The 11,080-nt window shown below is 40.5% G+C and overlaps 1 protein-coding gene across 1 annotated transcript in view; it reads right to left on the bottom strand.

Moving 5' to 3' along the window:
- The window catches only part of Glyatl3 (glycine-N-acyltransferase like 3), a 22,412-nt gene extending 14,333 nt beyond the window's left edge, over positions 1-8,079 (bottom strand). Inside the window, exons 1-4 of the mRNA XM_042266501.2 lie at positions 7,969-8,079; positions 3,987-4,102; positions 2,969-3,076; positions 1,028-1,154 (exon numbers count right to left, since the gene is read on the bottom strand). Of these exons, the coding sequence (XP_042122435.2) occupies positions 1,028-1,154; positions 2,969-3,076; positions 3,987-4,064 (313 nt within the window). The 5' untranslated portion in view covers positions 4,065-4,102; positions 7,969-8,079. The remainder of the gene's footprint in view (positions 1-1,027; positions 1,155-2,968; positions 3,077-3,986; positions 4,103-7,968) is intronic.
- Between the last annotated feature and the right edge of the window lie 3,001 nt (positions 8,080-11,080).

Raw genomic sequence — 11,080 nt, 5'->3', positions numbered from 1 at the left:
TTGTTCTATATCCATGAGTGTATAATCCCCATTTTATATCTTAATACAATCTTGATATCCTTTAACAGAAGCTTGTGGATTCACATAACAGTCCCGCTGTTTTCTAGTCTTTGCAGTCTGACTCTTGGTGGACAGACTCCTCTAAAATAACTTGGCTTTCTATCTTCTAGTCTCATTACTGAAGCACGATGTTTCTTTCTTCCCCTCCCTGCTCCATTTGTGAGCTGCTTCTCAGTATGACCTTGAGACTACAACTGGGTTTGAAGGCATATTGAACACAGTGTGGTGGTTGAACCTTGACACCTCCTTCTGGTAGCTAAGTCTCAGTAGAGACTAGGAAGTTTACAAGTTAATGCTACTAAAATTACAGCTGCAATAGTTAATATCCCTTATTATCAAACTGAGTTATATCTAAGTAATCAAAAGGTCTGTATTTTATTGTTTTTTTTTTTAAACAGTGTGCTATATATGTAGTCCGTGTGGCTTAGGCAGCCTTAAACTGGAATCCTTCTGCCTCTGCCTCACAAGCACTGGGATTACAGGTGGGTGCCTCCATACCCAACACTCAAAAGATTGTCTACAAGAGAAAAATAAGTGGTACAAGTCAAAGGTAATATACATACTCTAGTATAGGAATAGTAACTCTATAAAACTCAAGTATATATGTTAAGTATCTACAGATTTATCTCTGTCAATCTCTATATACTGTACATGTATGTAATATCTTTTAAGTGATTTATAAAAAGAGTGTGTGCATGTGTGTATGTGTACGCGTACATGAGCACACTGACTGCAGAGGCCGGAAAATAGTGTCAATTCCCTTAGAGCTGAAGTCACAGGTTTCTATGAGTCGCCTACACTAACAAGGGTCCTGGAACTGAACTCTGATCCTTTGGAAGCAGCAAGAATTCTTAACCACTGAGCCATCTCTCCAGTCTCCGTGATATGTCTTTCTATACTTCTCTGGTATACACACTAAAAAAAGGAAAATGTGGGTATATAATGTATACTTTGAACTTGACCTTACCTTGTATTTGAAAAACTTGGTCCCAGTTAATAACATCACGATCTTCCAATAGCTGCTGGTAAGTGCTGACATCCTTGTAGAACACAGCATATGCATTAGTGTAATGGTCAAGGTTATCTGTCTCAGCCTAGGGCAGAAGACACAGTCATGAATATAACACGAAAGCATATCTTCTGGGTAATCCATATCCTAGAAAGATTATCTATGATTACTATCTAGCTAATTTTCTATTGTTCAAATTAGTTACCTGGAAACAGAGGAACAAGAATGTGGCTAATATACTATAACGAGGAAAATAGAGATCTTGTGACTTTTTTTTTCTTGATTCTTTCTTCCAGAACTAAGAAAGTTCTAAGATCTTTCAGACTTTCTAGGATTTAATTTATAAAAATAGAAACTGTAGTGGCCGGCAACTGCAGTCTCAGCTGGGGGGGGGGGGACGGACGTTGTTGGGAGGCTGAGGCAGGAGAATTGCTTGATTCCAAGAGGCCAGCCTGGGGACTATAGAAAGAGTCACCTCAAAACAAAGGCAACAGCAGTGAAAGATGAAGAAGTTTGCTACGAATGTAGCTGGGCAGCTGGCCAGCATAGGCCAGATCTAGTTTGCTTTCTGTTGCTGTGAGAAAACAACTCTGACCAAAAGGCTTGGGGTGGGGTATTTGGCCTACGCTTCCTGGTCACAGTCCTTCACTGAGGGAAGTCAGGTAGCAGCTGAAGAAGGTATCATGGAGGAATGCTTCTTTCTGGCTCTTGTTCCACTAGCTCTCTTATACAGCCAGAGTCTCCCACACTGAAAGCTGCACCCCGCCCCCATGCCAATCATCACATACATGGCAACAAGCCAGTGGAGACTCAACAGTGCCTCAGTTGAGACTGCCTCAGATGACTCTAGAACTCATCACATTAAGAGCTGATGCTAATCAGGACACCTGGCCTCTAACTACACACACACACACACACACACACACACACACACACACACACAAATACAAAGAGAAAAGGTAAAACTCAGTGAGTAGAATGTAAGAATGTCAGCCCTCACAGTCTTCCTTCTGCAGAGGGCAGATCATCTTGGATCACTAGAGGTTCTCTTTGGCCTCAGAGGGAGAATGAGGTCATTGGTCTCATTGTGCTGACTTCCTTTAATTTTTCTCAAATTCCTAAATTCATCAGTCCTAAGAAATACCCTACTAGTGAAGGAGTTAGTATGTTCATATTGTATGCTTCATCTTGTGGTGGTATTGTTTCCCTCAAAATATTGTGCACTCTAATAAACATATCTGGGGTCAGAGAACAGAACAGCCACTAGACACAGAGGCTAGAAAATGGTGGAACTCACGCCTTTAATCCTAGCATTCCAGAGGCAGAAATTTGCCTGGATCTCTGTGAGTTCAAGGCCACACTGGAAATAGCCAGGCATGGTGACACACGCTTTTAATTTCAGGAAGTGATGGCAGAAAGCAGAAAGATATTTAAGGTGTGAGGACCAGGAACTAGAGCCTCGTTAAGCTTTCAGGCTTTTGAGAAGCAGTTCAGCTGAGATCCATTTGGATGAGGACTCAAAGGCTTCCAGCCTGAGGAAACAGGATCGGCTGAGGAACTGGTGAGGTGAGGTGGCTGTGGCTTGTTCTGCTTCTCTGATCTTCCACCATTCACCCCAATACCTGGCCCAAGGTTTGTTTTATTAATAAGAACTTTTAAGATTCGTGCTACATCATCTTCTAGAGATTGTGAATCATTAAAGGAACACTTGCAGGCTAGCAGTCTTCCATATGCCTGAGACTCCAAAGGCATCAACTACAAACCATTGATGAACTGCATACCATGTGAAGATAATGTATGCTATTACAATGGTCATCCTGCTCCCTTTATCTAACCCGCTCTTTCCAGTTGGTGCCGATTTAACTTTTAACGTTTCTTATTTGCTTTTTAGCACTGTACCTCTCTCTGTCGCCGGGTGATGACAGCTTTGAAGTCCGGCCATGAGTCCAATACTACTTCCTTTTGAAAGGGATTTCCACGATTTATGTTCATCACCGCTCCATAAACCTGAGACAAGATAATCACAGGACTAGCTATTCCAATTGCATCACCTTCTTCCTCTCTACTCTAAAATCACAGCCCCAAGAGAGGAGTCACAGATATATTCACGTGCATATACACAACACAGATTTCTTTAGAGTAGCTCTGAGAGAGGAATTATAGATATATTCACACACATATACACAACACGGGTTTCTTTAGAGTCATCACTTCAAAGATGTTCATGGAAACCGATTAACAAGTCTGTTAAATCCTGATACTCTATAATCCTGAAGAAGTCGAGAGAATGCGTGGTGACTGAGCACCAATTAATATGAGGGTACTATGAGGAGCTGTTCTGTATCTTTCCCATCTTTTTCCTTCATGAGGAAAAATGTCTGTCCTAAAAACATCATGTACACCCAGAACTGGTGAAAGTTGCAGCATAGCAAGGATTGTGGAGCTAATATTCATAATATTTTCATCATCATCATCATCATCAAACAGGAAACACCTAACTGTCCATCAACTCAAAGCCAACTTCCATGCTCACCACAGCCCCGTTTTGACATTTATTAGAATCTTTGATTTATGACATCTTTCACACTGTCACACAGTGATCAGCAGGCTCCCTTGGATTTTAGATCAGAGGCTTGAGTGAGCAACATGCAACAAAAACTTCAGTCCTCAATCATATTCTTACTTTCAGCGACACAAAACTCACCGTCATCTATCATTTAAAACAGGTCACTTCTAAAATAACATAGTCTTGATTGCCCAAATTCCCCTAAGGAGTCCTCCAGAGCAACAGAAGGACGAGAGGAGCAGACTGGGACACTAACGTGATCATCAGAAAAGAGCAGTGATAGCCACATGTCTGACATTATCTCCTAAATTAGTACAACAGAGAAACTTAGTACGATTAGGATTACACTACCTTGAGTGATTCAGGAAAGTGACTCTTCAGCATTTTCTCCAGTGTAAGTAATTTGGTGGAGCAGTTTAGCACCAACATCGTCTCCAAAGTTTTGCACTTCCGCACCTAACTAGAAACTTGAAGATAGATATTTAATTTCTGCCTATTAACACTGGATGCTACTTGGAATATGCTGATTTCTTTTGGTATAATGCCGACGCTTCCTTTGAAGAGGATGGAAATGAAAGGTAGGGAGGCTGCAGGGTAGGTAAACCAGTGAATATGTGGAAACAGAGATCACTAGACCTAATCCTTTTCAGAGGGGGCTACATAGCCACTATATTCTGATCATCCCCAGCAGGGAACTGGTAAGAGCTGGACTTCTACATTTAAGTGTGTTCTGTTCCAGTTAGTCTCATATAGCTTGTTGGCAGCAAGAAGGGAGGGCCTTCCCGGTTTGTTATTTCCCTTACGATCACCTGCCGTGTAAGTTGTGTGTGATAAAAGAGAAATACAGACACCTGTGGACCAATGAATACAGGGAGGAAAGAGAAATAACTAGGTTTGACCCATGAAGCCAAATAAAAACCCCAGCTCCTTTAGAGACAATGGTCTCCCTGGCTCTGGAGGCCTCTCTGCTGTTGGAGGACTGTAATGCTTGTCAACAAATGTCAACTTTGGTTTGTCCTGAACTCCTTCCTGTCTCTTAAATGAAGGATAAAATGAAACCACCTGTTAGCTGTATCGTCCCCTAAATGCCGAGAAATAATATTTTGAACACAGGTAAATATATATCTATACATATCTATATAGATAGATATAACAATTAAATTGAAATTAAAATTCAGGCAAATGGAAAATAAGATACAAAAGGAATAGAGCCAAGAGAAAGTTTAGTTTATAAACATAGACTATAGTCCAGCAGATAGAATCTTATTTCTAGATTCCACATGTGATAACCAGCTGCCTTCTAAGTAAGATTTATTTGTAACTGCCAAATCAATCCTGGTAATGTTGTGGCAGTTATCTGTAGATGTTCAAAGAACAATAAAAAAAAAGTCTCCTGACACACATTTTCAGTGAAGTTTATTGGAGAACTTTATTGTCCTATTTCACTTCTTATGATGTAAACAAAAGTCACTATTTATTGCTCCTTTTATTTACTTAAATAAAAAAAATCTGTTAGTAATTTCCTGTTTAAAATATGTGGGTAAGCAATGGGCCAGTGCTTGGCCCTAAAAGGGACAGCTTTATCTCTCTCTCTAAGGCTCAGGGAGTATAGAAGAGAGGTAGGGAGAAAGAGCCAGAGGGTCGGAATGTGCAGCAAAAGATGTTTCCTTAACATGACATGGCTGTTCCACTCGTGGACTCCCTGTGGTTGCGGTTTTCTCTATAAGATTAGACCTGTTAACATGTCATCATGGATGGGGAGTGAGAGGCTCCTGTCTCTGGGGCTGACTGTTGGCAATTAACATGTCTTAAGGAAGGGTATGCCATTTTCTTCAGTGCTGAAGCCATTGATGAGTGGCCCTTGTTCCACTGAGTAACCTCCCACCCATGTTCAAGGGATAGGAACTCGAATCAAATGCAGTGGCCTTGCACAAAGGGAAGACTTGGTGGGAAGGGTTCGTTAGGAAGGGGGATAAGAGAGGGAGGAATGGCAGGCAGCAGGGGTGAAAGGAAATAAAGCTCATGCCATAAATATGCAAAACTGTCGAACAATTAAAAAAATTTAAAAATGGCTCCTAGGCATAGTGCATAACCGCTGCCTAGATATTCCCAAGTGCAAGGAGGCTTTGCTGTCTTGCAGGAAAAACACATTAGTAAGCATTGTTCCAGCATGAGTTTTAGTGTTACTGACCAGTTCGATGAGAGCCAATCAGCAATACATATCGAATTAAACAACGTCTTTAAACGAAAAGAAAATACAAAGTGAGGTTATGTACTGTGAGTGAAAACAGTTTTGTAGGAACCTAACTCAGTGTCACTAGGAGCAATGTTTCAGTATCAACTAGATCAGTGTAGCACATGACGTTACAGACTGAAACCCTCCACAGTGAGAAATGACAGGCTGGGAGCTCACATCTGACACTAAACCTTTCCATCCGCTAACACAAGAGAAACACGATTAGATGCTGCTTCGGCCGTCTGTAAAGTTATTCCGTGTTCTTTTCCTGGCATTCACTTCATTTTACCTGTCTGCCATGGCTACACTGCAATCCAGTTTCCTACATTCAAAGCCTCCCCTGGATCAGTCTCCCTTCTAGGCTTAGTTCCTGCCAACAAATTACTCAGGTGAAAAAATTAAAACTAGACATTTCCCAGGGCCTTCCACACATGATACTAACTTTAACACACAAGATGTGAAAATGCTTGTTCAATAAACAGTGATGAATTTCATAGGTGATCTTCACTAAATGTGAAGATTTGGTTAACGCCACAAAACAGAGTATGAAAATTCCCATAGATCAAGAAAAAAAAAATATATATAGTGTTAAAGTTACCAGACTGTCATATCCTTCCCACTCCACTACAGGTCCTTAATAATCAGAATGTCTTCTAGATTTGGAAAGTAAAGGTTTATAACCCACTGAGGTAAACTTCTATCAATAGGCACACACATAAAATCTTGCCAAGGAAAATAAGGTTTTCAAGTTTTAAGAACTCAACTTTCTTCAGGGACATTGTTTATCAACACAGGAAAAGTATTTGGAAAATTTTATTGACCAATCATACAATTGAAGCATGACTCACTCTTGGAAAATGATTTTTATAAATAAATAAAACAATTTATTTTCGTAGTGGTACACAATGGCCAGCACTTTTTTTTTTTTTAAATTTTTATTTTTAGGGGAGAGTTCATACGTACATAGGCTCCTGCTACAATAAATTATGCAATCCTATTTCCCAAATTTGTAGAAATAGCAGGGGTCAGTACATGCTAGGTATGATGAAAGAACCTTTGAATCTTGCCCCGGGAAAACTACCTATTTTATTATGTATGGTATCTCTGCTGCCAGTAAGCTGTTAAATTGTATTTAAATTGCAATTATTACTTTTAAAATGTTTTTTACTTTTCTAGGGCTACTTTATCAAAAGTACTACATTCTGAGTCATCTAACACAAAAGCAGTTTACTCTTCCACAGCTCTGGAGGCTAGCTAGCGAGGTAAGGGTTTCAGTAGGCATACTGTTGCTCTAGACAAGAGTCCTTTGCTCTTCCAGCCTCTGGAAGCTGCTGAAAGCAGACTCCAGTTCACAGAACTGTGTCTAGGGAAGCTCCTTGCTGAAGAGAAGAGCAATGAATACACAGCCTCTGACAAAATGTCAATTTTAAGGCTACTATTTGAGGAATTCATAGTTGTTTTCGGGGGCAGCAGATTTGCATGCTTTAAAGCCATTTTCCTTCAGCTGTGAATCTTTGAATGCAGCTCTGATTTCTGATTCTGATATAAATACCATGTAGCAGGAAAAAACCAAAACCAAAAACCAAAAACAAATAAAAAACCAACACACACACACACACACACACACACACACACACACACACACACACACACACACACACCAAAAAGCACCTCATCAACTAGGTGCACAATTCCTGTGTTTTTTCTCTGTATGTTATGTGGCACTTTAGACTGTAGGGGAAATGAATCAAAATTAGGGTTAAATTATGACCGTTGTCATTTCTTTTTAAACAAGGAAAGTTTCTTTTGAGGACTTGTAATCCATTGCTTGTAATTACCACATATTAAAGGACATTTGGTTCAGATGATGTATCTTTTGTTACTCGTTATAATCACACCACATAGCAGTTTAAGACTTTGTAATGCTTTTTTTCCCACTGAAATTTAAGGAGAAAAATGAAACCACACCAAAGTATTCTTTCCTGTAAACCTCATAAAGTATCCTACCTATCTAAGGTGAACTTTATCTTTTCTGTTTCTCTCCTTCCTTCCTAATGATAAACTGGTGACTTGGAGAGTGTTATTTTCATAACATACCTTGCTGTTGAGCGTTCAGTCGCAAACAGGTATTTCAGCTGCGTCCATGCAGGGCTGCTTCTGTGTAAATGGTAAACTTAGACATCTGGGCTTCTTTTCTCATTAAGCCTTAGTGAAAAGAGGAGGAAGAATGGCCCTACCTGGGGAAGGGGTGGGGTTTATGCAGGGCCTAATAATAATCTCAAACACAGCACAGCTATTTTTCCATCCCTTTCTTTTCAACCCCATCTAGTCTTGTAGTGTGAGATTCAACATATGAATCTTGAGTAGGAGATGGCTAGTTAGATATTTTATACACGCAGTCTACCAATTTATTAGAATTCTATGGGTGGGGTGTTGGGGAGAAAATAGGAACAGAAGCCAGGCAAAGGTAGTACAATCGGAAAATGTATTTGTACCAATTTCTCGGATGTTTTTTAAATTGTTTTCAAGGAAATGATTTTGTTGCCCTAAACTTTCAAAGCTAAAAAAAAAAACGCAGAAACGAGTATTTGTGGAACTGAGAGTCATTTTGAGAATTTTAATTCCTTCACCACATCCTTTTAAATGAAAAGTCAGGTTTTCGAATTTCCACTACCAAGTGGGCACTTAACGAGCATCTCAGCACATGATGTACTCCACGGGTCTTCAGATAATAAGCTGCAGAAATGTGTCCCTGGCACACAGGACTGCTTTCTTGAAGTGGTCATGGAGGACACTGTTTACCATCTTAGCGGCTAAGACTAGGTAAGTTAGGATGTTCTTACTAAGACACTAGTCTAAGGAATAAAATGAGTAACCCAGCAATTGAAAACCTGCAGTTTGAGAATTCATTCTGTCAATTACCTTGTGCTAAAATTAAGGCTGTGAAGAGAGGGAAGAGGGATTATATGAGCAAGGTGGGTTAAGATCATCATGGGGAAATCTACAGAGACAACTGAACCAAGCTCGTAGGAACTCACTTTTAGACTGACAGCTGTGGAACCTGCATGGGACTGGACTAGGCCCTCTGCATAGTGGAAACAGTTGTGTAGCTGGGTCTGTTTGAGGGGCCCCTGGCAGTGTGATTAGGATCTGTTCCTGGTGCATGAGCTGGCTTTCTGGAGCCCATTACCTATGATTGCACAACTTACACAGCCTTGATGCAGTGGGGACGGGCTTGGACCTGCCTCAACTGAATGTACCAGGCTTTACTGACTTCCCATGGGAGGCCTTACCCCTTTTGGGGGGAGGGTTGAGACTGGGAGGGGTAGCAGGAGGAGGGATGAGAGGCGGATCTGTGGTTGGTATGTAAAAGGAATAAATTTTTTTTTAAATAAAAAAGAACTAAGCGTGTTAGATACAGGCATAATGATAAAAACGCAAGGCATATACAGGCAATATATAGCTTTTTGTGGTCGTAAGAGTTTTCTAAGTAGTTTTTAAATAAATGCTAAGAAATATAGAATGAATTTGAGGCTAGCCTGGTCTACAGAGAGTTACGGTACAGCCAGGGCTACATAGAGAAACTCTGCCTCAGGGAAAATAAAAAAAGAAATACCTTAAAAAATGAACTGATACTATTATTGCAAGATAGAACCATGTGTGTATAGAGCATCCAAGGGAATTATTTAAAGTTACAGGTAAGGTTATTATTTATGGCCTTTGAGAGCTAAGTGTCTCCCGAAATATAAGTGATATCTTGTACAAGTGTTCTGAATAACATCAGAATGGTTGCTTCTGGCCTAAAGGAAACTAACAACAGCAAAGTGCACTTTCCAGAAAAATTGAATAAGTTGAAGATGATTATCCTGCAGTATGGCCTTTCTAGTATGGTGAACACTCAACTCCAAACTTAAAGGAAAGTGTGTGTGTAAAATAATAAATGTAAAGTGTAGGGAGCCGCTATTCAAAGATGGCGCTGGCTTCCTGGGAGCCTAGCTGTAAACAACTCCATATTTGGCTATGATGCACGAGTATGGTAATTGGCCTTATGTCCTCAGCCTATCCCGTGGCTCCCCGTGCTAGCATTCTGGTGGGACCTAATCACAGTACGGCACGTTTGCCTGATTCCCTTTATAAGCAGCTGCAGTTTAGTTCTCGGGGCCCCTCACCTCCCGCTCTCCCTTGATCAAGAGGCGCTCCAATAAAGTGTGTTCTGAGACGGATCCTCGCATGGTGGTCGTTCTTCCTCGCTGGCCGAGGAGCACGCCGCAGTAAAGGGGTTTCCCTTAGTAAACACAAGTGATAAATATGTACTTCACTTATTATTTCCCAAGAACAAAGATCCATGCTGCTGTAGGGGATCCACTGATATTCTAGTTGTAGTCTAGGAAGGTTCTAGGAAGTCAAGGGTCAACTACATTGTCCATTTTCAAATTCTGTCACTATTTGTGACCTTAAGACAGTTAACTTTCTAGTTCTTCAGTTTATCTGATGAATGGATATAATAGTATTATGGGGTTTAATCCCCATTGGATTAAGAAATTGACTATTGGTATAGGGCAGGAAGGAGCTCAAGTGCATGTGTATACACACACACACACACACACACACACACCTCGAGTGCATGTGTATATATACACACACACACACTGGCATGTCAGCCTCTAACACTGTAATTGTCACCAAGTCCCCTCTGTTGTATTTGTCTCATTTGAAAATGTGCATTAATTTTAAGAATTTCCTTGGGAATGAAAACAGTTGCAATTGGCCAAGATATACCTTTTCTATTGGTCTACACACAATTTCACTTAAAAATGAATTCTAAAAGTTTCATTGAATTTGGAAGACATTTTTCTTTCGTCTTTCTGTTCAATTTGAATGGAGTCATGACATCTTTGTACCACTGCTATAGTCATTCACAGCTCTGTCACAGAGGTGATTTTAAAAAGGGAAGTGAGCCGAGTGTTGGTGGTACATGCCTGTTAACTCCAGCCTTCTCTAACCAGAGCCAGAAGGATTGACACTTATTCCAGGCCAGCCTAGGCTATAAAGTGAGGCCCTCTCTCTAAAAACTCCAAGAAGGCAAACTTCTAAGCCAAGAAAAAGTGGCCATGTGGTGATTTAGTAGTACAGAAATGTAGGCTCACCCCTGTAGATACGCTATCACTCAACTGGGAAGCTTGAATTTCTCTATTTGCTCTCTTTACTT

This window comes from Peromyscus maniculatus, chromosome 21, assembly GCF_049852395.1.
Source record: "Peromyscus maniculatus bairdii isolate BWxNUB_F1_BW_parent chromosome 21, HU_Pman_BW_mat_3.1, whole genome shotgun sequence".
NCBI classification, from domain to species: Eukaryota; Metazoa; Chordata; class Mammalia; order Rodentia; family Cricetidae; genus Peromyscus; species Peromyscus maniculatus.
This window is presented reverse-complemented; position numbering and strand designations above follow the sequence as displayed.